The sequence below is a fragment of the Micromys minutus genome, assembly GCF_963924665.1.
Source record: "Micromys minutus genome assembly, chromosome: 3".
Lineage (NCBI taxonomy): Eukaryota > Metazoa > Chordata > Mammalia > Rodentia > Muridae > Micromys > Micromys minutus.
In genome coordinates, this window is record NC_137972.1 from 33,106,303 (window position 1) to 33,133,120 (window position 26,818).

General features: G+C 38.7%; 1 protein-coding gene across 3 annotated transcripts in view; it reads right to left on the minus strand.

Moving 5' to 3' along the window:
• Positions 1-188: 188 nt before the first annotated feature.
• SETD5 (SET domain containing 5) overlaps positions 189-26,818 on the minus strand; it is a 72,079-nt gene continuing 45,449 nt past the window's right edge. For all 3 annotated transcript variants that reach the window (XM_080914690.1, XM_080914689.1, XM_080914691.1), the window contains 7 exons: positions 23,760-23,889; positions 14,124-14,371; positions 8,649-9,119; positions 4,947-5,245; positions 3,610-3,743; positions 3,108-3,196; positions 189-2,616 (listed from right to left, as the gene is read on the minus strand). In XM_080914690.1, the coding sequence (XP_080770816.1) occupies positions 2,011-2,616; positions 3,108-3,196; positions 3,610-3,743; positions 4,947-5,245; positions 8,649-9,119; positions 14,124-14,371; positions 23,760-23,889 (1,977 nt within the window). In that variant the 3' untranslated portion in view covers positions 189-2,010. The remainder of the gene's footprint in view (positions 2,617-3,107; positions 3,197-3,609; positions 3,744-4,946; positions 5,246-8,648; positions 9,120-14,123; positions 14,372-23,759; positions 23,890-26,818) is intronic.

The following is a 26,818-nucleotide window of genomic DNA, read 5'->3' on the forward strand; positions in this document are numbered from 1 at the left end:
CGTAACAGAATAAATACATCCTTAACATTATGATGATTATGGTTAAGAATTTTATTATCAAAATTATTACATCTCTTGTGAAAGTTCAAATGTTACAGCAAGGTGTAAACACTCCACTTGAGGAAGAAGCGGTGCTCCTTCCCTTCCAAGAGCCCCCCTCCCCCCACCCTCCCCCCCAGAGGTCTGGTCTTGACAGCACCCTGCCCACACAGAGTGGCTGGGGTCTCTGCACGTGCCAGGCAGGGTGAGGGCCGCCTGCCCGCTGGCCTCTCCCCTTGGCTTTTAGCCAATGGGAGAATGCAAACCCCAGCCCAAATGGAGAGACATTTACATACGTTTTATATAATATACAAAGAAACCGGCATCCCAGGCAACATGATTTCCACTCCCAATGCTCTCCCAGACTGATGGGTTTGTGGGGAAAACAATAAAAAGTACTATGCCGAGGGTTCAGCATTAAAAACAAATAAAAACAAATCCAAAACAACAACAAAAAAAATTCTCCCCTCATTTGAGCAAACACCTGATTTCAATTTTGAAAAGTAAAATTTTGTAACAGTCACACACAAAGAGAGAAGACTGTGCATATGATAGTTGTAGGTCAGGGTAGAGAAGAAGGAGATGAAAGAGTGTAGGGAATGGGAAAGAAAACAATTGGAGGTAAGGAGGGAGACTCACAGTATATCTTGTCCAAAAGAAGTACGGTCCACTGCAGCACCAGGGATCCCACTGTCATACACTCGCTACCTACCATGGTTATAGCTGAATACAAAATTAGATAAATAAAAACACGCCAGGTATTACAGTAAACAAGTGAAAGAAATAAGCTGGCAACCATATGGAATTTAAAAAGATTGTGTACCCCACCTGGGCTGGCTTCAGGGCTCCTCCAGGGGTGTACAACAGGCACAATGCACTGATGGGGAGAAGCCAGTCTGCTCTTTGTCTCTCATACAGAACAGTGTTAGGGGTATGGGTGACTTGTTAACTCTCTCACCTGCCCACTGTCATAGAAGCATCCCCCATAGAAACATGGGGCAGGCCCCACACACAATCACAGCCCTGTCGGTGCCTCTCCGCAAACCCTATCTGTCCCATTCTTACCCTGCAGTCATGAGTGCATGCTTTTCAGTCACGGAGGCCATCCTGTCCTTAGGACAGCAACTCCTGATTAACTGGGAATAAGAAAACTAAAACGCTAAGATTACCCAGACCACTGGATGCCCCTAAACTGGCCTGCCTCACTTCTGTGCTTACGTCACAGGGCTATCACTAAGCTGAGAAACAACTTGGAAGGAGGAATGGATGGTAACAGATGGAGCCCAGTCCATCCCAAATCTGCTCCCAAATACCCAGGAGCTCCTCCTCGCCTCAGAGAGCCAGGCAAGCCTCAGTCAGAGTAGGCACCCAGCATTCCTATCCCTGTCCATTTCCTGGTGGCTTTAAGACAAAGGTAGGGAGCACTCCAGGTGGATACACCTTAACCATGCATCTGCTTTAGGAATGGTTGTCTCACAGTGGACGTTCACATACCTACCTTTTTTTCCTTAAGTGCATAAAACCCTAACATTACTCAGATGGCTTGGGGCTTTAAGATTGGCTCTTTTCACTTTTTTCTTTTGAAAAGAAAAAAAAAATTTTTTTTATTGAAAAAGATGTCCTTACTGCACAAGTGACTACAGGCTACGGGCAAGGATGGGAGACATAGGCTTCAACACAAGTCATTGCACTTAGAACCGTTACTAACCGAAACACCATTTGCTTGTTAACAATGTACCCTTAACAGCAGGGAGAAACTTCTTTATAGTCTCTGCTTCAGACAAGATTTACATCTTTCTCCAAGGCCGGAGGCCAGTCATGACCACAAGTCTCATTTCTTGCTGACCAGACCCATTCCTCTGGCACCTTGTACCCCTCTTCTCCAGCAATATGCTCGGCCTTGATTCCAGAGGCAGCTGGAAGGAAGCAGCTATGGGCTCATTAAGTTCAGTTTGCCCATATCCAGAAGCCCTAGGAAAGTCCTGTCTGAGTCTTGACTCCTGACCCTTGCAGTGGCTGGAGTCGGTACTGGTGTACACTCCCACTCCCACGATGTGGGTAGTGCTGTGAATTGGAAACCGCAGATACCCTGGAGGCCTGGTAGGCAGCTGTCTGCCCAGCATTAGGCAGACTGATAGTCCGTAAGTCTGATGGCAATGACGACCTAGAGTTCTGAGGAAAGGAGGTGGAACTCAGAGTTCCTGTGCTGGACTGAGAAACCGAATCTGAGGTCGGTGAGTCTGAGGGGCCCTGTGGGGTAGGGCTAGCAGCACTCGAAGAACAGCTCCTCCTTGGAAGATTGCCAGTGCTGTTTCCAGAATGCGGCTGGCTGCTGTAATACCCTGGAGTCCCTGTAAATGGGGCCAACGAGTCTGTAGACACAGGGTGGGCAGGGCTGGGATAGGACGTGGAAGAAAGGGATGATTCTGAAGAACCATGAGAGGGAGGGTTTCCAGGTCTCAGTGCAGTAGTTCGATAACTGTATCCTGGAGATTGGGTGGGATGTCCTCTAAAGGGGGATGAACTCTGCTGAAGGAGGCCCTGTGATTCTGTCCGTGGACTGTCACACTGCAGGAGCTTAAAGGAGTTGGGAAGAAAGCATAAGGAAGTTAACTCGGTCCCTTCAATAACTTGAATTGCTTTTAACATTCTTCTTTTATTCTGCACATTAAAAAGGTTGTATGTGCATGTGCATGCACACAAGTATGTACTACAACAGTAACATGGAGGACAGAGGATAACTAGTAGGAATCCATTTTTTCCTTCCACTGTGTGGGTTCTGGGGGTTAAACTCAGGTCATCAGGCTTGATAGCAACTGCTTTTACTCACTGAGTATCTCATTAGCCTGCTCCTCCCTGCAAAATATTTTAATGGATACCCAAAGCAGTCAAATGGCGGTCTCTGATTAACTCATTTGCTTTACTGAGATTCCTGAGGGAAGCAGATGACTTACTTACAGGGCTATACTATGCAGATGTAGCAGCTGATAGTGTATCATGACTAGAAACACAGTATCTAAACTCCACAGGAAATTCTCTCTCTAGAGGCCATAAGTCTCTTGACTTACCTGGTAGCTATATCTGGAAGGGCTGTAAACAGTTGCTCCTTTAGAGAGTGCTGAGCTCAATGGCTCTGGGCCTTCTCCATCTGCAGGGTCTGGAAGGCATTACAAGAATCAACTTGGCTTCTTAGAATACATAGGAAATAGATATCATTCAGTCAAATCATCAATACATGCTGATCTCTGTGAAAAAATGAGCGCAGCATGCCAGAAGGGCAAAATAAGTGGTTAATTATGCGCTAAATTTTAAATGCCTCATCTTATTCTCGTCTCCTTCTTTCTCTTCATCCTTCATGAAGGTGGAGCTCCGGAACATTGGAGATGAGAGTTACAGAAAAGTATCCCTTGGGAAAAGAGCAGACAGAGAGCAAGCAACGCTAGATCTCATGTATACTGTAGCCCAAAGAGCAAGACTGAACTGGAAGCTATTATAAAGCAGAACCCAAGTATGTCAGGAACTGACTCACTTTATCCCACCACCTGTTGTGAACTGTAGACCATGGCTCACCTGACTCTTTCTCTGTGATGTTACTCTCCCATGTGGGAGACGGCTCTCCTTTTTGGGCAACTCTCACACTGCTTCGAAGAACCTTAGGGATGCTACCTCCTTCTCGGAGTCGTTCAACTGATGTAGGAACCATCCTGCAAAGGTACCAGAGTTTAAGTTTAAGCCACACAAGTTAAGGACCAAGAGCCTTAAACAATCATGACAAAGATGGTGTAGTACAGACTCTTAAACCATCCTCACATTATTTTCTTCAGGACCTACTGAAAACAAGGCACTTCCTCTGCTTCAAACTAGGTAATGTGTACAAGAAGGGTCAGTGAGAAAGCAATCTGGGAAAAGTAGAATAAAGGTACCAACTTCTTTTGAACTGTTTGAGTGTGAAATTTCCTCTTCTGAAACTGTGTTCTTGATATAGACCATACTTTAGTATAGAATTTTTAGAGATTAATGAATATAATACTTTGAGACCTGTGTCTCCTTCCCCAGGCTCATTTTGAGATCCCATGTTCGAGGATCCCTGGAGCTTACTGGCCAGAGACTCTGGATTAATGAGTGAGCTCCAGGTTCAGTGAGAGATCCCGTCTCATAAAATAAGATGGCCTTGAGTCTCCAAATGTACAGACACCCCACCTTTGAAAAAGCTGTACCCCTAGCTGTGACACATATGGGTCAGAGTTCAAGGCCAGTTTGGAATACAAAGACCTTGTTTCAAAAAATTACAAACGAAAACAAAATTATCTCGTTCAATCCTGAGAACTTGTTATTAATATTACTTATTTTTTATAATGTCTTCTAAACTAGACAAGTCTTTTCGGAGCATCTTGCTGCTCTCTATACTAGCAGCATGGGACACAGTTTCTTTTCAATTAGAAAAACCTAGACTCAGCAAGATGGCCCAGTAGATAAAGGTCAAGTCTAAAGATCCAAGTTCAATCTCTAGAACCATCATAGTAACAGAAGAACTGATTCCTACAAGTGTTCTCAGACCTCCATATGCAAGAGTACATACATGAACACACGCACACTCACACACACACACACACACACACACACACACACACACACACACACACCGGGGGTGGGGGGAAGGAGGGCAATTTGGCTAGACTGTTTACTTATCTCTCATCTAAATAAAATAGTATATGAACATTCAAAACCTTACTGTCCAGTGAGTCTCTGAAGGGTGAGGATGTGGCTTACTAACTAGTTGAACAGAACAGATGGCAGACTGACTGCTTATCTCTGATAAGTGCTCCAAAAATTTTAGGTAGAACTGGAAATGAATGTATAACTTCCTACCTGAATTTAATTATAAAGCTAGTTAAATATAAACTTACCACCTACTGCTGATGTTTTCTTGAGGTCTGCAGTGAGAAGAAGAAGTGCCCCTGGAATCTGATGGGCTTACCGCCTCCAAATGTGATGTAGAGGAATGAGATGGGGAAAACTTTTTGTGAGGGGATGAGGGGGTTCGGGCTGAGGATCCCTGCACACCATGGGCACCAGTGTCAGAAACAGAGTTACTGCTGCCTTGCCCAGCTCCTGAAGACTTGCTTTTGCTCTGTGAAGAGTCATTTCCCCCACCAGAATTCTCTTTAGCTTCTTGTTTCCTTTTGCGGTACTCTAGCAAGGATACCTAGATATGAAAAACAAACAGTATCATTAGTGAGTGGCTTACTATCAAAAGATGGAGTCCTGGGTAAAGCAGTAGACATTCGAACAAAGCAGGCATCAACTATGACAACTCTGATTGTATTTTAAAACTCTCTGTGCACGCTGAATGCAGGTGTCTGAGCTGGAACAATCTTTAGAGAGCTAGAGCTAAAGGCAGTTGTGAGCCATCTGATGTGGGTATTGGGAATTGAACTCTGATCAGATCAGCAGTGTATGCTCTTAATCACTAAGGGATCTTTCCAGTCCCTATACAACAACCTTTTTCAGGTATAAAAGGGACCCGAGCGGTGATACAGACTCAAGCCAGTCAGAAACTAGTGAGGACAAAAGAATTTTCTAAATGTCATTTTTGAACAATGTTGCTCAAACAGACCATATTGTTTTACTTTCGTCAGAGAAACTTGTGAGATTACTATCAGCCTTCCTAACCTACTATCATTATGTCCAACAGTGGTGGCATCTGGAAGAAGTAGGGCAGAAAAACGGAATGCTTTTGTATCCTGGAAAAAAGTTCTTCATTCCATAGGAACATCCACTCCACCAAAACCAAAAATTAACCACAATAAATAGGTACTACCAAGAAGAAAAAGCCAGTATTTCAGGGTTCTTCATAATATTCAAATTTTGAAGACACACAATGGGATTTAAGACTATTTGTATTACCTATAAGGGAATAGAGGTTATTAAAGAACTAAAGAAGAAAGAAATTATTCTCATTTATATACTTCAGCAACCTGTCTATAACCTGAAAACCTTTCCCAATCCTCAAACGACCTCCTAATCTTTACTCATCTTTTTTCTGCTATCACAAAGTCCCTTTTCCTATCCATTCACTACTGTATTCTATTGTCTATTAAACCTACTAGAGAATCTTGTTTTTTGGTTAATCTGTAAGTTATATTATTCAGTCATTCATTTTTGTGAGACAGGATCTTTGTAGCGCAGGCAGGCATTGAACTTAGGATCTTCATACCCCAGTCTCCCAGGTCCTGATATCATAGGTATATAATATCACATATATGCTTTAGCTTTAACTAAAATTAAATTAGCTTTAATTAAAATTTAATTAAAAAAAGAAAGAAAGAACAAAACCCCCACTTATTGTGTAGGTCAAACGACAACCTGGGGAAATGGTGTTTTCCTCTTACTGTGTGTTTTTGGGTTCAAACTCAGATTTGTCAGGCCTGACCATAAGTGTTTTTAGCCTTAAAATATTATCTATTTACCCGTATGTATATGCTTTCAGAGGGACGAAGGGGATGTGGGCTGCCATAGAGCTGGAGCCATTGGTGTTTGTGAGCAGATGCATGTAGGTTTTAGGTCCTGACAGAGCAGTAAGTGTTCTTACAGAACCATCTCTCCAGCCATCCAGTCCTTAGCTTTTATTGTTAACATTTAGTACAAAAATCTGGCATAAGTGCCCAAATATTTCTGAAACAAATTTTAATGTCAATTACCTTATATTTAACAAATGAAATCAGAATATTATTTGTCATATTGTGCAATTTCAAAGTCAGTACTGCAACTTTAAGGCTTTGATCCCCCACCATCATCCCTACTGTGTGCTACTATTTCCTTTTCCTATCCAAGGTGCTCTTAACTTTGTGCCTAAGCGTGAAATATCACAAAAATAGCAGCAAAAAATTTTTGTGTGTGCATTTTTACTATCACCTTGGAGAACTTAATAAACTGTAATTGAAATAAAGTCACATGCTTCTACTTCAATGAGGATATAACTAGTTTCTCTGTGAAACTGTCATACACAGTATACTCAGCCTTGTTAAACCCTAACAATAAATACATCCAAGTCACTATGACAACCCAAAATACTCCCAAAACAGTATTTAGGGGGAAATAGCAGCTTTTGTGACTTTTAGAAGAGGCATTACTTATAAGCCTCAGGCCATGACAAGGTCTCTTTAGGTCTGATCTACCCACTTCTCTGTGCACCTGCTTCCTGATTCTCCCTGCACTGTAACTGCAGTCAACTATCAGTGCCCGTCTACATCCTAGTCAGTGTCACAGACTGGCTGTATACTAACAGCTTCCTCTACATTTATTGGCTGATTCCTTCCTACTCATTATTTGAAATGTGGCTACACTTGCTACCTCTCCATTTCTACCCCTCAAATAAGCAAGATTAAAGACTTCTTGCTCATTCTTTAAACTGTCCCTGCTGAGAATGTGAACAACTCCTTTGGAGCAACTACCATCACTCTAATTCAAACTTTACTAATGGTATTTTCTAGTGAGGTTCTATTAGTGCAGACTCTAGGAGGCAAATCTAATCTAGCATATAACATTAACAACTAGATTGTGTAATCTGGAATTAGAGTCAGGGTAGTACTCTAACTCCTTTGTTACTATTTGCTGTTTGTTAACAAGTTATTGAATTGCTTTAGCTTTCTCATGTGCAAAATGGGAAATTCCCTAATTATACAACCACTGTGATTACAGAATGAATTGCTGAAACAAATGACCGGTCTCTATGTGGCCTGGGCTGGAACGCAGCCATGAAGGCCACAGAGGGCATCAGATGCCCTGGAGCTGGAGTTACAAGCACTACTTCAGGTGCTGGGAACTCAACTTGAGTGTTTTGGAAGAACAATAAATGCTCTTAACTGCTGACTCAGCTCTTTAGCCTCTGGCATAGAATTTCTCAGTCCTTCTGCCTCAATTTCACAAATGGGTTCTGGGATTACAAATGTGAACAACCACATCTGTCTGAGAAAACACATCAGATGGTCTTAAAGCTATGCCCCAAACTGATTTCTATGAGTAAGACAGCTTCAGAGCTCTTCCTTTTCAGTATGTTAGCCTTTCAGTTGCATACAACAGTTTTGTGAAATCTGCTGTGTTTAAAAAGCCTGGATGACTTTAGCTTTCTAATCCCATTCCAACCTCCAGAAAACTAGGTTCACAGACATGTGCCACGAAGCCAGGCTGGATATTTGCTTTATTTGTAGTTGGGATGCTGGAGACAGAGGCCTTCCTCGTGCTATACAAGTACTCGTTTACTGACTGCTCTTCAGTCCTGCCGGCTATTCACAACACTTACCAGTTATACTAATAGAGTCTATTCAATTGATAAAGGCTGTGGCTGCCAAGACCGACGACTTGAGTTCAATCCCAGGACCCACATGGTGGAAGCAAAGAAATGATTCCCACAAGTAATCTTCTCACTTCTATATATCTGCCTTTGGCATGTTCATGCCCCCCACTGCCATAAACCAAAGAAGTAAATGTAATTAAATAAAAGAACTAATTTCCACAGGTCATAGCAAAGAGTAGGACAAGTATTATGCACTGGGGCCTAGAAAGTTTAACTGACTAATATTCTTTAAGAGAGGAACACGATAACTTACCTTTTTCCTTTGTGGTGGGTTCTGAGGAGCAGATGGGACTCCTTCACAGGTCCTTTCACTACCAGGTGACATGGAGCCCCGAGAAAGGTCTTTCATAAAGCCATGTTCATATCTGCTGGAAAAGCCTTCTGCAGGGGAACAGTATCCTCCGTCTAAATGTAAAGGCTTCCTGTCCCCCACCAAGGGAGACCCTCTATACAGTCCATCTGCTCGAGGCATAGCATTCAAAGGGGAGTAGGCGTACATCAGATTGAACTCTGTCCTGAACGCCTGGTCTGAGTTTCTCAGTAAAGTCTGAGGACCATCTCCACTCCTGCTTGGGAAGCCAGCCTCGGAAGTGGGAGCAACAGAGGAATGAGAAGCCAGGTCAGGATGACTGCAGTTGAGCAGGGAGGGCCTATCAGCGCAGCTTTGGGTGCTGGAGTCTGGGTATCCCACTTTTGTCAAATCTAGGTCTTTTCGGTGACAAAGCTGAAATAATAAAGATCAAGAGAGATATGGGACATGTTAGAAAAAAAAAAAGTCAAGGGCAAAAACGGAGTAAAGACATTAGGCAACTGTGCAATCATGACCACTCTGCTCAGCCTGCATCAGGCTACTGGTCATCTAACAGCATTCTTGGGGGCTGGCAGTGTAGCCAGGGGCATATCAGAGCTCCAAGGAAACACACTACAGAAAGGTCTTAAGTTACTGGCTTCTGATGTTATATATTATTAAACTAGTATCAATGGAAGGTGTGTGGGAATGTAAAGAAAAGCAGGAGGTAGTTGAAAAGCCAAGCATGGAGAGTAGCATTAATCCATTCCTCATTCACTTGTACCTTGAATTATGTTTCTCATGCAACTTTGTCTGTTCAATTCTTGTTGTGCCCTCTGCTGTCTACCAATCTATCAAAGACCTGCTAAAGCCTACCACTGAAAAACAAGGCAAAGGCTGAAATGCACCAGTGATAAAACCCACCTGCTACTGCTTATCTGTATCACTCAATACACCAAGATTTCCTCTACTAGACAGATCAACTGCCTAAAAAGACAGTACCAGAAATCCAAGTACAAAGTCAAACATCAAAGCCTTTCTATATTGAATCTTTAGCAATCAAGGACAGAGCAATCTATACGTTCCCAACAAGATAGACTCACAACACCCAGGAAATCAACAGTAAACTAGTGGGATACAATCTTTTCAGTTTCATGATGACCTATATAGAATATCCTACTGAATGAGAATTTGGTGATTCGTCAGGGAGTAGGGTCCTAATTATTTTAGAAAGTGATAATAAAGGTCAGTTAATTTCTAAAAGGTACAGAGATTATAGCGCTCTCTTTAGCAAGAAAAAAAGCTCCATGAAGATTACAGGGTTATTACAATTGTCTAAAGCTTATAATAAAAGCTAACACAAAAATTTTGAATCTTTAGGGAAGGGTTTCCAAGAAGAGTACTGAAATTGATATCCTAAGAGGTATCAATCACTGTGCAAAAACTGTATCCCATCTTCTGTAAAAGAGAAGGCTTGCAACCTAGAGTGTGGGCTTAAGTTTCTTTACATATTTATACACAATAGGGCACTCCAGAGGAAATGAAGGAAAGCCAAAAAAAGTTGGATTTCCCTAAAGAAGCTGCTCATCTATCACCCATAGCCCAAACACCTGGTCATTCAGTGCTGTCAGTTTAACCCCCAAATTGCTGACATGATACCGAGACAGTGCCTTCCAACTCCACTTTCCTTGTTAACAAGCAGATGTTATTCATTACTTTCTCTAACAATAACCTCATGCACACAGAATCTATATCCTTTGAAGATCTTCTTAAATGAAACTCTTGAGACATTCCTTCCCGAAAATGATAAACAACCCCCACAACAAATACAATTACTCAATTTCCCATCGTCCTGTGCAGTTAGTTTTAAGTAAGACTTACTCTACACGCCGTGAATAAGATGCCGCCCTCCAGCCCTGCCCCCCATCCACACTCAGGGCCGCCCTCATGCACTCTCTCAGCTTGCATGTATGATTGAGATAGGATGGTAATTATCTCATGGGACAGGGATTCAGGCCCATGTGCAAGGGAACCCTCAGGGGAGGGTATGTAATAGAGGAGGGAAAAAGCATCTTGTTATTTATCTTCTTTGAGTTAAGAAGAAAAACAGAAAGTAAAGGTAAGCATGGTTGTTAGCCACACATTTTTGGAAGTGAGGGTAGTTAAGAATGTGTAGGGTAAATGTTTAACTGCAGAACTCATCTCCACAGACAAAGTGGTTAGCTAAATACTACCTGGTGAATTGAAAAGGACTTAAGCAAAACTGGTTATGAAGTTTCATGGTGTAAGTGAACATCTCAAGTAGAACTCAGGAAAGAGGTCAAATGTTAAACTTGTATATTTTAGAGGGCTTACAGTGTTTCTTATGGCAGGGTGCATACCCTACTCCCTATTCTTCCTAGAGAAACTCATACTCCCTCTGATTATAGTCTTTCTTAATTCTCTTACTAGCTTTAGATCTATCTAGGGGTATCCTGGGAACTAACAGGAGAGACGGCCAGTTTCTCTCAAGGGACAGTTGTACACTGGCACACACCTAGCAGAGTTAAAATCTACTGTACTCTAGGAACCACAAAACAAAAAAAAAACCCCACAGCCTCTCACCCCAATACCATGTATATTTCTTCTGTGACATACATAAGACATTTAGCTGAGGTAATACCTCTGTAACACATGGGAACTGGAGAGTGAAGTCTTGATGGGATGGTGTGAAGGGCAACAAGAAAATGATGACAGCAGCTATGACAAGGACTCAGGGTACCAGGCACTGGGGAAAGGGGTGGGGGTGTGCTCTCAATATACAGACTATTAACTGTGGCCCAGAAAGCAGACATGGGCTATATATAAAGCTCTTTCAGCAAAACACAGTTTGGATAGTAATGTTTTTCAATGGGGAGGGTGCTGAGTGTACAGAGCACAGAGCTTTATTTTCCTTCTTCTTCTAGATTTTTCTTTGACTATGCCTCATCCCCTCAGTTCTAGATATCAATCTGTTTCCTAGTCAAAGTTTTCCTCTCCACTTGAAGCTGATTTTACTTTTAACACTTTTTGATATTTCACCTGTCACTTTGTGTTTTCAAACATTTTTTAAAAATACTATTTTTACTTTAGGTGTGTAAGTGGCTTGCCTGCCTGCATGCCTGTGTACCACATGCACACAATGCCAGATAAGGTCAGAAGAAGGCATTAAATCACCAGAGACTGGAGTAACAAATAGCTGTGAGGAACCATGTGGATGTTCTGGGAATTAAAAATTGAGTCTGCTGGAACAACAACCAGTGCTCTTAACCACAGTCATCACTCCAGCCTACATTTTATTTAACTTTTAACAGAAAAGTTTATTTCAACATCTTCTTTTCCAAATAATTTTATGTTTAAAGAACAACATGGAAATAAACTTTGTATTATATCATCTTTTATTATTTCATTTTAAAAGACAGGGTCTTGCCAATGTAGCTCAGAGTGTGCTCAAACTTTTGGTGTCTTCAGACTGTGGGGGATTACAGATGCATGCCCAATGCACCCAGTTCTCTGCTGTAGTTTTTGATGAATAACAGCTTGCAAACCAACCTTTTTGTACTCAAATACAGAAAAGACTATTGCTATTAAAATGATGATTAAAAATGGCAGGATGGTGAAGCTGTTTTTATAATGAGAAGGGTGACACTGCATTATTAAATTAGTACTTTATAATCATGCATTTAAATTTTATTTAATGTATTTCTTTCCTTCCTGATAATCTTTTAAAAATATTTTATTTTTCCATTTTTATTTTATATATGGGTATTATACCTGCATATATGTGTCTGTGCACCATGTGCCTAGTACCAATGGAAGCTTGAAAAGGGCATCAGATCCCTAGAACTGGGGTTAGAGGGTTATGAGCCACCATGTGGGTGTTGAAATCAAAGCCCAGTCTTTGGCAAGAGCACCTAGTGCTCTTTATTGGCTGGGCCGTTTGCTAGCCCGTAAAATATTTCAATTTACTTAAAAAAGATTATGTATGAATGTGTATGTGTGTCTGAGGAAGACAAGAGGGAGCTTCATCTCTTAGAGGCAGAGCTATAGTAGTTATGATCTATCCACTCTGGGTGCTGGTTATGGAACTCTGGCTCCAAGAGCAGTACAAACTCTAGACTGCGAAGCTATCTTTATTCCCTTGTTTAATGCTTAAAAATTACATTTAAAACTTTATGTCTATGCGGAGAAGTCACTTGTTAAGTTGGTTTTCTACCATGTGAGTTTCAGGGACTGAACTCTGGTAGTGAGGCTTGGCAAGAAGTGCCTTTACTGATGAGCTAGCCTGCTTCCTGGTATTTTAACATGCTTAGACTGAGATTCACTGAAACCTATGTTCTCTGTCTTAAAATATTTTTCATTAACATGCCATTTTATAGTTTTCAATAATCAATTTAAAAGGACACAGAAATATAATTTACCTAGAAAAACCAAATGTGCCCAGGATGATGTTTTTCCACCCAAAGGTTTGCTCTACAGTAAGTTAATTCTGGACTGCGTAGAGCAGCACACTGATCTGCTTCCAGCTGCTAGTGCCTTTAGAACCCAGGTGTTGTTAATCTTTGCACAGTCGTAAAAGTCTCCAGAAGTGTTAGATATTCAACTTTATCAACACAACATCCAGAAGTAAAAGCCAGAGGTTTAGTGGGTAGATCCCAACAAATACCCACTTAATTAGAGCAACATGCAAATGAGTTATAAAAACACATGGATTATATATTCACACCAATCACTTGAACTTGAATATCAAAGTGATTGATTGAGTTTAACAATTTTAGAAATAGCTAATATTTCTAACATAATCCAAATACCAATGTGTGTGTTACTAGCCTCTAGTCTACCTCAGTCCTAATACATTATAACAGGGAGAGAAAAAAAATCACCTGTAGTAGGAAATCAAAACAGCAGCAGCAACAACACTACTACCACCACCACCACATTTATTGTAAGGCATACCCCAATGTTTCTAAGTCTGTTTCCCGAGGGCACAGTAGAGCTACCAAAGAACCTGGGAAAGACACTTTACAGTTAGAGGTCTAGACACACAGATGTGAGACCACCGTGTAGTCTGAGCTCCCAGGCTTGTGAAACTAACTGGTACCATAGGCAACCAAACACCTCTTTTGATCAACACAGATAATAAAGTTAAAGATCCTGTATGCTCACTACCTAAGATTATGATTGAAGGACTGAATGAAAAGAGAAAGTTGAAGAGATCATGGCAGCACTGCTGCTATTCTGGCAAGAACAGGGGCTGCCAAGATAAGAGGCTACCAGATACCAGCCTACAGTGACCCTAGGTTAATGATTTTTGTAGAGATGAGGAAGACAGTTAAAACACCTGAAATGATATATTTGAAACAAAGAAGTATAAACAAGGATTTTCATATCAATCATTCCCAACAACAAAACCCCAATCACCTCAAACTGCAGAGGAGTGTTGGAACGACTAGCAGTAGTAAGAGATGTGATTGGTGAGAACATGAGGCTGTATCCATTTCGACACTCCTCTTCTCCTGGATGAGTCTGGCCAGGTGTGGTCAGCTGGGGACTCTTTGAGCCTGAGCTGGGTGGGGGTGGTGTAACTGGAGACAGAGGCTGAAGCAACTTGGTGATATTCTGTTCCATCAGATAGCGAGACTTCCATTTCTTTAATGGGCTCAGTAAGTCTGTGAAACACAAAGCTTGGATGAGAACTGAAATATATCTTACTGGAAGGCTAGTTAGCAAAGGCACTAACCTCTAACCTGCAAGGGATCCTATTCCCCACCCCATTAAATAATCTCTCCTAATTAAGTCAAAAGCCTAAATATACTTTTTTGGGGGGTGTGGGGGTTTTGAGACAGGGTTTTGCTGTGTAGTCCTGGCTGTCCTGTAACTTGCTTTGTAGATCAGACTGGCCTCTAACAGAGATCCACCTGCCTTTCTCTGGGATTATAGGCATTTGTCACTCGCTATTAATCACTACTATGAATGTAACTTATGAAACATTTCATGTCCCAGAGAAACTACATGAATATAGACAATTTTAATGGTCAATGCCAAGGGAATTTTTCTTCTGGAGTGAAATATAGGTTTTCTTCCATTGAATTTTACAGAATCTTAAACTTGTGCTAAGTTGTTAAATCCACTTTCTATTTCACTTCTACACTATCACCTGCTAGGTCATACTTATATTGTCCTTTCAATATTTATTGATGTCCTCTTTCAGCAGCTCTTCCAGTAAACATTCCTGAATAGGAGACAATATTATCTTGCATCCTCATATAGCTCCTAGTGTTCAAGTGCTGAACAAACACTAGGAGCTGGAAAAGAAAATTGTTTCTATTAAAAACTTTTCAACTATTAAAACAAAACAAAACCCAAGACTCCTTCTCATATGGCTAACTCTGTATTCTTAGGTACCTTTAAAAAAGCAAGTTATTAAACTAAGTATTTTAGTGACCATATTTTGTGTTTTATGTGCACTGTTTTGTTGTATTTAAGAAGACTTTCAGGACAAACCATACCTCAGAGGAAAAATATACTTGACTAAAAGTGAGTACTTAAAAGTTAAAAAGATCATTCATTTACTTAGTATATACTTAAGTACTACTTGTCAAAGTTATGTATGTAAGGGCCATTATATATTGTTTTCAAAGAGCTTAGAGAAAACATACTAGATGTTTAATGTAAACTTCTTATTGGTATCATTAAGCTTGACTATAACCCTACAATTTTTGAAACAAAGACAGGATTATCTCAAATTCTAAGTCAGCCTGAGATACATAGTGAAACCCTGCCTTAAAAAAAGAAAGAGTGGCTCAAGCAGGGACAAAGAAGAGGCCTTTGAGATGATGTCACCTAAAGGTGGTTGCTATCCAATCCTGGAGCTCACATAAAGGTAGAACTGACTTCAAAAGTTGTGGCCCCTAAGGAATGAGGATAAACACAAAAATACCTGTCAAAGTAGGTAAAGTGAGATACAGTGTCAAAGGACTGTAGTCCCAGCTTCTAGGGCGGCTGAAGTAGAAGGACTGCTCAAGCCAAGAGTTGAAGGCTAGCCTGGGCCTGAACAACATTATGAATTCCATTTCTTAGAAAATAAAACAAGATCATTTTTCAGGTAATGTTTACTAGGCACTGTATGGTGTGCTTGATATAAACATTTAGGATGTCTATAAATCCAGCCTTTCTGTTGTTATCATTATCCTGTATCAAAGATGAGAACTGATGCAGACGGAGAGACTAGATATGGTACCACCCAGTCCATGGCCACCTGCCTTATATAATGCTGGGGATCAAATCCTGGGCACTGTACACCTGAGACAGGCACCTGTATCAATAGACTTTTATCTCTAGTCATCGTGGGTGGAAACAGTCTTAAAAGTATGCTAAATTGCAGCACCATGGTTTGGTGGAAACAATGACAGTCATACCAGGCCTTCAAGGCAAAATGAGGACCACAATCAGGGATTGCTTAGGAAGAGTCCTCTGACAGTGTCAGTATGTAAATATAAGTGCAAAACTACTAGAATTGGGAAAGTAGCCAATATAGAGGTACGAGGCACTGATGAATCTCAAATGGATAGAATTTTTTTTTCTTGTTTCTTAGGAATTTTCTACATTGATCTTTCTACATTGAAAGAATACTTTCCTCTTGGTCTTTATAGCATTTATTGTTTTATCCTTTTTTAACATGCCTAGGTACAACAAACAAACAAATGTAATCCAAAACTAATGTGCACAATGATTTTTAAGCATTTCTAAAGACTTCAAACCCAATTTTTAAGAACTCTGTACTGAGGGTTCAACAATGTAGCTATTAAATATATTCTGTGATGAAGATTTCGCTAAGAAAATTAGGAAAAACTGCTACACAAATGAATGCGATATATATTTGATATTTCAGTGAACATTTAAGATGCTATACTCAGTAAACCCAATGACCGACTAAATTCTTAGGTCAGAAATATTTGCTATTTGCTTTCCTTATAGTTGTCAAATGTGTATTAACACACACACACACACACACACACACACACACACACACACACACACACACATTTTTAAAAACCCTGCCTTAACACTTCACGATTATGCAAGAATTCATGTATTTAATTAAGCCCTTACTACCCATTATACATAAATTAAAATGATTTTCCTCAAGTTTCTGCTAGTGAATAAAATTTTGTAAGACTCTTTCTTTGGTGACAGAATGTTTTTGAAATAGGGTCTTACTACTGTAAAATGAACTGAAGTAGCCATTGTAATCCAGGCTGGCTTCAAACTAGCATCCTTCTCCTGTCTTTGTCTCCCAAAAGCTGGGATCACAGATATGTGCTACCATGCCTGGTTTATGAATACTCTTTAAAAATGGGTATGTGATATTAATATTGCCAAAATTTAACCTGTGCTGAATTATTATTTTCCTTTATTGCAACTATGACAAAAAACTGTTCTTTACTAATTTGTTACGTTAGGACAACTACAGTGCCTTCGGTCTTTTTTTTAAAGAGAATGACTTGAAATAAATATTCATACACGAAGGACCAGATATAGCTGCACTTTTGCCTGTAACTCCAGTGCTGGGGGTGAAAGCTTGCTGGATGTCAGCCTAATGGAGGTTCAGTTGAGAGAATATTTCAAAAGAACAGCATGAAGAACAAAATACCTATCCTTTCCTCTCATCCTCATGCATGTACATCCACACATTTACATATGCTTACTACCTCTGTATTTACTCCTGTGAATGATTTGCAATGTCCAACTTACACTTTATTAGTATGCAGGTCTTTAGAGGTGACAGTAAAAAAAAATGTTATAAATTTGACTTTTTCAGTTTATTATCTTTTTGTAACGTGGCTTTTCTAAGAGTTTCTCCTTGGCTGTACTCACTGAGACCAGGCTGCCTGCTGTCTCCCAAGTGCTAGGATTAAAGTCCCGAGCTACCACCACTGGCTAGTTTGTTTTTAAAGTTTATTTACTAGGGCTGGAGAGATGGCAGTGGTTAAGAGCTCTGTCTACTCTTACAGATGAAACCGTTTCAGTTGCCAGCACCCACATGGCAGCCCAGAGCCAACTATTAACTCCAGTTTTAGGAAATCTAATGCTTTTCTGAATTCCATGTGCACAAAGCAAAAATGTGGTACACATACATATGTATAGGCAAAACACAAATACAAAAGTAGAATCGAAAATATTATATTGTGTTTTAATGTTTTCATTACCGAATGAATCTAACTGTAACTTTGCAATTCTATCCCTGAACTATGAAAATACCATCATCTTTAGGCTTAACATTTAATTCCTATTTAGTTTTTAAAAATATTTCATTTTGTGCGCGCACGTGTACAAGCAGGTTATGTTATGCACCTGAAAGTTAAAGAACAACTTGGGGAGTTGATTTTCTCTTTTACCATGTGGATCTCAAGGACTGAGTCCAAGTTGTGAGGCTTGGCAGCAGGCCCCCACTTTTTTTTTTAGGTCTCACAATATATAGCCCAGACTGGTCTGTAAATCAATATGTTTATATTTTGTATTTGAGATAGGCAGCATGTAGCCTAGGTTAGGACAGTACTCATTGTTAGCAATTTTCCTGCTAGTTGCCCAAGCTTTGGGATTGTATATATAGCGCACCCATACTATCTTGTTTGAGGATTGAACTGAAGGACAACCATATATGTTGGATAAACACTCTACCACTTAGCTATATCCCTTCTGTAATTTATACTTGAGGAAAAAAAAAAATGTGTGCACTCGAGTGGCCATGTTTGCATTACACATGTGTGAGGCCAGAGGGTAACTTTTGGGAGTTGGTATATTCCTTGTTGGAGCGTGGCCTCTACTGCATATTACAGGCTAGCTTGTCCCATGTTCTTCTGGCCCATTCATCTGTCTCCACAACTTCATCTTGACATAGCAGTGCTGGGATTAGTCGCATTTCAGTGTATCTTGTTTTTGACATGGTTCAGGAATCTGAATTCAGGTCCTCAGGCTTGAGTGACAGGCACTTTTACTCACTGAGCCATCTTGCTGACTCCCTAAACTATACTTAAAACTCTTAAGGAACAAGTACATACAACTTACTTTAGTGCACTGATTCCTATTCCACCTTTCTAGTAGCAAATGCCTACAACCTTTTTCCTTGGAAAATGTTTTGCAATTGACTAACTCTAATTTTCCTTTACTAAATTACAAGGACTCACATTTTCCTATTAGACTATTATACTTTTGCTTGGACCTTGTATATTTTAGGAAAGTACTTTACCACTGAGCTACAATGCCTCCCCAACTCCCCAGCTTATTCCTATTGTTTTTTAAATATACGAGCCTGGTTACTGAAAGTTATTCTATTTCCTGTATAATATGTCATCAGTGTTAACACACACACACCCCTTTCACGTGAGACAGGGTCATGTAATGTTGCCTAGGCTGGCCTCAAACTTTCATTTTCCTTTCTCAGCCTCTCCAATACTAGATTCTAGACACATACCACATCTAGCAATACTGATATTTTGTCTTTTTAAAAAAACCTCTAATCTCAGTACGTCTGTGATATAATTGGGGAGAAAGCACCCTCAGCAACATTTATGTGTGATGTTTTTCAGCTTTTATTCCCTCTTTGTAACTGAGAGACTTAAGGTTTCCAGTGTTCTCCACTGTTTATTACTATTGTGACTAGAACAGATTTCTCCATTTGTCCATCTTAATGTTATAATGCAATGTTTGCATACTGGTCCCAGACAATTTTCTCAGCTTTTCTAGGAATCTAACTTGTATATGTATTACTTGCATATGACAGCCACCCCTGTTTACTAGTACTTATACCCCTCCTTTCCTTTTGGAAAAGTATGCTCATAGCTAAAAAACTCTAGAATGCTAAATAATAATAAAATAGTGGAGTAACGTGATAATTCATATATATCTTAAAATTTGGTAGTATGTGTGGCATATGTGGGTGGGAATGTACAGCTACATGCAGAAGCGAGAGGACATTAGATGTCTTATCATACTGCTCCCACTTTGTCCCCAGAGACAGTCTCCAACTGGGTGTGAACCTCACCTCACTATTTTGGCTAGCCAGCAAGCTCTGGAAATCTACCTGCCTCACAATGTGGTAATTATAAGAATATTCATCCATGCCTGGTATTTTTATATGAATTCTGGGAATTCAATTTGTTCAAACGTAGGTTCTTAGGCTTACATAGAAAGCGTTCTTGCCCACCACTGAGCCATCTTCTTAGGTTTGATAGCTTACTTTCGTACCCCTCTAAGACAGGGTTTGTGTGTATAGCCCTGGCTATTCTAGAACTTGCTCTGTATACCAGGTTGGCCTCTTTCCAGAGAGCTGCCTGCCTCTGTCCATCCAGTGTGCTGTGATTAAAGGCACTTACCACCAAGCCCTGTTTGAGAGTTCATCTGAAAGCTTAGTTTTTATAATAAATATAGCTGGCTTTAAGATAAATTCATTAAAAATTATAAACATAATATTTTATTATCAAATTCACGAGTGACTATGTTACATTGCTCTGTCCATTTCAAATGTTAAAAAACAATTATCAAGCCAACTTATAGTTAAGAGAGAACTGGTCATATATATTATCCTTTAATTGCCTTGAAGATTCAAGAATACATAAATCTAATTTACATGTAATGCTATCCTTTGTTGTGGTCTTAAATCAATTTGATAAAACAAAGGCAAACTATTTAAAAAAATGTAGAACCAGAGATCAAACCAAGGGTTTTTCTCATGGTAGGCAAGTACTATCATAGAGCAACAATCTCAAATCAATAATACAAATTAAAAGAGCCCATGAGATGGCTCAGAAAGTGAAGGCTTGCTGCTAAGGCTGACTACTTAAGTTCAATCCTCAAGATGCACAAGGTAGAAGGTTCTGCCAGCTATCCTCTAAAACCTACATGAATGTCAAATGTGTAAGAGTGCAGGAGAGTGCACACACACACAACACCAAATACGTAAACATACAATTTTTAAAAATGTCAACAGTGTAAACTATCAAGATCATGTATATGAACACAGAGCAAATAACAATTTCTATTACTCTTTCATTAGTCGGATTTCTAGCTTTTAAAAAAGTTGCTTATATAATTTGCAACTACTAATAATTATAAATAATTTTGCACCTAAATATTTGGTTTCTATATCTTGTATAACATCTAAAACTAGGGAGCTTAGGATTATATTTTTAAGCACATGATAACTCTAAACAGACAGTTGGAATAATGTTATATCATTTTATTGAAAATGTTTTTCTTACTATAGTACCTAAAAGATAGCATGATCACAGAAACAAGAGTTAATACTGTTTAAAAGAAAATATTGGGTGTGGTGATACATGCAGTTAGGTGAGGCAGGAAAATAAGCTTGAAGCTTGCTAGTATTACATAATGAAACCCTGTCTCAAAAAAATAAACAAAAAATACACCAAAACCCAACAATCACCAAAATACCAGGAACACAAAAAAATTTTAAGAAAAAGTATTTAAATTCACTTAGAATTTACATTGGCAAAAGATCCAATTGCTTTACAATCTTCCAAGTAATTGAAAACTTTCCTTTTTAGAAAGCAATTTTCTTTTGAGAGCAATTTACCATATACCTGTTTTAAAGCCTAGCCTAGCTATTCTGTTCCATATTCTCATGTGCCATAATTTAGCCACTAGTATCACAGGAAAGCTCAGTGTATATTTTCAGTACTTCATTATTACTCTTCCAAGTTTTATTTTAAAAATTTTAGATAAACTTAGAATCAAAATTTTAAAGATGGCTCTAGGAAACCATAGGAGTAGAAAGAATACAAACATATTCAAGTAATTCTGAATACAGAATTTCCTTTATGCTCAAACTTGCAAAGTATTTCTCAGTAATGGTTTGCTCCACATATCCAAAAGGATGGCCATTCACAAGTAGTATGTGAGAATGACAAAAACCTGTCTTCATTTTCTGAAGTATTTAAGGGGTTTTCTTCTAACCAAGGATTCTATTCAACTGTTATTCTGGATTTTTTAGTTGATTATTAAGGTATTTCTAGGGATATATGCACGTTATCCATAAATGGACATCCTGTCGTTGTCGTGACAATGGTAATACCCCTTCATTTTCATTCAACTCTAGCTTTTAGCAACATTTGACTTCTCCTTCTGAGATAGCTGTACTATGCACCCTAGGCTGGTCTGAAAACTAAGATTTTTTTCCCAATAGTTTTCATTACTAGTATTACACATTGGTGCAACCACACCAATGGAAGGATTTATCATTTTTATCTAGATGGTTCATATGTGAAAAGAAAGAGTATTCTATGTAGAATGACAGAAGTAGTTTGGATTATGGGTCTGATACTGAACTAAGCACTTTATAAAAATTATTTAATTTCTTATTAGCCTTATTAATATTCTCACTTTACAGATGAAATTCGGAGACATTTAGTAACATCATATAGTTTAAGGTTGGAGAACTAGTCTCAAATAAAGGTTTATTTGATTTTTTTCCTACTGTATCAACCTATATCCTTACTTTCTTCATCAACTTTCCTCCATATTCTTGTAAACAGAACTTTTGAAACTCAACGAAGTAATTCTGTATGATTCGTACAACATTTTAGTGATGACTACTGATTGATTTCTTTATGTGATGTTTTTCTTAGGCTTATATTAATGCTTAAGGGCAAGGTGTTTTCTGACAATATTTCTCACTGCTTGCTAGAGAGAATAGAAATATAAATAAAAGTTGATGACTAACAGTGCTAAGTCTATTTCACTGAGGGTCTGCAGTAAATAAGACAATTTCTCTCTGAGTGTGTGATAGCCAGGACATGTAATCTGTTTGCCAAGATTAACTATATACATGTGCAACATACCCACCAGACAGAGAAAGGTACACATTATAGTTCAATTCAGCTACTCCAATTACACTCTGAAAGTTAGTAAGTTGACACAATTGAAAGCTGCTTCAAATTTTTACTTAATTAAGCCTGAATGAATGTCATTAGGTGAACAGATTAAAATCTAGATGAAAATATAATTGTAATATAAAGAAATTACTTGCAAAATTCTTTGAAGTCCAACTTCATAATAATTACTCAAGTCAACAAATAGTGGTTTAAAAAACCCACAAACAGCCCCCACCAACAAACCAAAGCAAAACTCTAGAAAGTATTAAGTTAGCTATAGTCCTAATGTGAGTTTTAGTAACTAATCTGTATTGGTAAATTTTTGTTGCTGTTACTGTTTCCTATTGAGACAGGGTCTTGCTTTTTACCCCATGAGGGCCTTGAACTTGCGGCAATCCTCTTCTCTTATTTTGCCTTCCAAGTACTAGGATTCTAAGTGTCATTATACCCAGCTGTGGCATTTTTTGATTACACAATATTCAGAAAAATGATCTGAATTTGATTACCAGGGAGGATGTTTGATACCAGCCTAGATTAAACAGAAAAACCCTGTCTGATAAGTAATCAAATAGGCTATCATAAGTCAATATATCAATGCTTTCAGCTAAAAGCCTGCAATTAGAAAGCCACTGGAAAAGACAATGGATGAGATCCCTTTTCTCATAGCCATTTGGCTCATATCCTTATGATTTAAAGTGATGTTTGTTATCTCAGAAATTTTACAATTCTGGGAGGCAAATTCTTTTGGAAAAAAACCAAAACCAAAACGATTCCTCACTGATATCATAACTTCCTGCCCCTTTAGTCAGGTCCCACCCAACAAACCACTTAACATCTCCATTTGTTCCCCCTGAACATTAGTGTTCCACTGTCTCCCCTTATAAATACAAACAAATATTTCCTAAACTTACTACGTTAAACATATCTAACCTTTTTTATAACCATTTCTGTTGTTATCTGTATACTGTCTAGTTCCTTCTTTGTCGTCCTGGGAAAACTGATCCCTGACTCGAGATCTTTCTCTTCCTCTGTAAAGACAGATGTAAATTAACTATTTAGAGAAAACACTATTTCTTTTTATATCAGAGAACCAACACTGAAATTTTACTGTGAACCTCAAATGATGACTGTTCATGTCAAATTTAGAAAAGGATCAGATACATACCTGCATTATCTTTACAGATACTAGAAGAATTACTATTCTCATTACTTTGGTATAGGTGCTGTGTTCTAGTCTCTTGGGGCACAGATGATGTCTGAGTCATCCCTTCTTCCAAAGCTTGCTTTATCCAGCGCTATAAAGGGAGGTGGGGGGAAACCCAGAGAATTTTCAATAACCATTTAAAAGATACCTATTTTCAGTGCACTAACCAAATCATCACACATTAACTGGTGAGAAAAACAATACAAATACATTCACACAGTTTCTTAGTGTTTCTAGTCAGGGAGGATCCTGTCTTGTTGGTGCAACCAAGGCCAACTTTGGCTGCTCTTTCTTTTCTCTTTATAGATTAGTTTTGAAATAGTCTCATGTAACCTAGGCTGGTCTCAAACTTCCCTAAGTAGCTAAAGATGACAGTGAACTTAAGATGCTTCTGCTCCACCTTCTGGGCTAGGATAATGGGCTTCTACCACAATACCAATATGTGGTGACAGGGACTGGACCAAGGGAGGCACTCTACCAACCAAGTTACACTCTCCACAGTCAAGTCAGTTTTTTCTACTACTCAAAACTCCCACAGCTGTGGGGTCCTATCAATGAATTAAAAAAAAATAGTAACCATTCAACTTTCCACAGTGCTTAGGATAGTCTAATTGTTAAAGATAGGCTGATACTTTGAAAGGTCTTTAGTGATAATTATATTGGCTTCTTTTCCCATCTAGTTTGTACAATTAATGCCCTAGTGACGGCCAATCACTGAGGAGGGAAGAAAAAAGAGGTTATGAAGAAATAACAAAGTGGAAGTTTTAAAAGAATTCTCTCCACTTACTTTTTTTTAGTAGCTAATATGTAATCTAGATGGATGAGAAATAAAAATTAAAGTCAGAAGAAAGCTTACAAAAATCCCAACATTCTGTGGAAAAGAAAATTTATTATCCGTGATTTTGTTTTTTGAAGATACACAGTTATAAGTTGCTCACCATTCTGTGGCTCTCCTGTCCTGACATTAAGACAGATCCAATTCTGATATACATTAATTTTAGCCAGACTATCTCCAAATAGGAAATGGTGAACTAATATAATTTTAGAACCTTTAGAGAACATAACATAGGTCAGTAAATACTCTCAAGAGAGCAGTTCTAGAAGATCTGTGGACTGCAGTCAATAAGAACCTGGGAAAACTCCAAGGAAACTTAACTATGAAAACTCCTCTATCATGTAAGTATCTTTGTGGTTTACTAAATTGATGAAAAAAGTAAACAGAGATAAAAGTGTATGTGTGTGTGTGTGTGTGTGTGTGTGAGAGAGAGAGAGAGAGAGAGAGAGAGAGAGAGATTCATAATCACTTGAATCACATTAAAATTCTAGGACATGACCAAGACTAAGAGTGATATGCTCTCTTCCATAGAGTCCCAACACACAGGTTATCAGAAGCACAGATCCTTAGAATGCACAGGAAACCCCTGAGGTCATCTTGGTTTAAAGCCCTTTTTCATAGATGGGGGATATTAGCCTGGGATAACAAGTAAAACATCTTTTGTTATGAATATGCAAGTTTTAAAATTTATGTTATAGATGGGTTATTTTACATTCATTTTCTCATTCAGAGCAGAAGATAGGAACACAATTGAGATTCCTATATTTCCCCCAAGAAACGGAAAAAAAAACGTTATTAAAAAATATTTTTAGTATAAGAAAGCCATATAAGAGTTTATATTCTAGATCTTAAGACTAGAAAAAAAGGAAGCTTATATAAAACCAGGTGGGACACTGAGAAGATATCACTATTTGTCTCTTGTAAGTGTCCTCATTGAATTTTTATAATATTTAGGATTTGTTAAAAAAAAAAAAAAAACAAAACACTTTCTTTGGATAAAAGATTACTTTTAAATTCTTATTCTATTCTGTCCACCTATGCAAATTCCTTCTAGAATAACTGAGGTTTGAAAACAATTTTGTTTTCTGTAAAATATACTGAAGTAGAAAGTTTTTTAGGAGGCCCCAAGACAGGTGAGGCATGTTTGAGAAGGAGAGAGAGCAGTGAAATAAGCTTTGGAATGTGAATGCCCAGTTTGAAACCCCCTCTCCCAATTACTAGAGATGCTTTACTTTGGGTAAATTCCAGAACCTACTTCTGGTCTGGTATAAACCTACAAAAACTAGGTTTATACACTGTAGCCAATTATCTCAAATATGAAAAGAATCCTTGTAGCATACCACTGTAAAACTTTCAACTGCTTTTCTCAACAATTCAAGTGACTCTGAATATATATACCCACTCACTTATCTATGACTACTCACTTTTCACCTGCTCATTTTTAACGTTAGGAAATAAATAATAACAACCCTTTAAAGGTAAACAAAACAATGCAAACCATATTAATTTTCTAAGGAATCTTGGACAACAAATATTCTTTACATATGTCCAAATGACTTTATACAGAACAAATAAGAACACCGAAGGCTCACATGTTTATTATAAAACAAAAAAACACAACAATGAAGACCCAAAAAAGTGAGATGAATTTGTGTTTGTGTATCCATCCACCCACCCACCCATCCATCCATCCATCCATCCATCCCAGACTTAGACACTCCTAGAAGATTAATAAATGTCCTCACAAATGAATAATCTGGGCACAAACATACAGACACAAACTTGTACTATACTGCTTTTTAACTTAGGAGGTTTTTATGCTTTGGAGAGACAGCTCAGTGGTTTAGAGTGCATGTTGTTTTGTAGAGGACCTAGGTTTGGTTACTAATACCCATATAGAGGCCACCTCAAACTCCAACTAAACTCTGGGCTCTGAATGCACCAGGGATGCATGCAGTGCACTTTCATATATTCAGAGAATATGTCTAGACACAAGAAAAAATTGACTCAGATTTTCAGCTTTAAAAAATAGTTAACCTGCTTCCAAAATTTATGTTGTATAATCTAATCTGGATTTTTCTTCAAGAAATATTAAAGCAGCAATTTAAACTGAACTTCAATGTAAATAAGGTGTTTCTGTTGTTGTTGTTTTTTTCTATTTTTTATTTTTGGGAAGGAGGATATT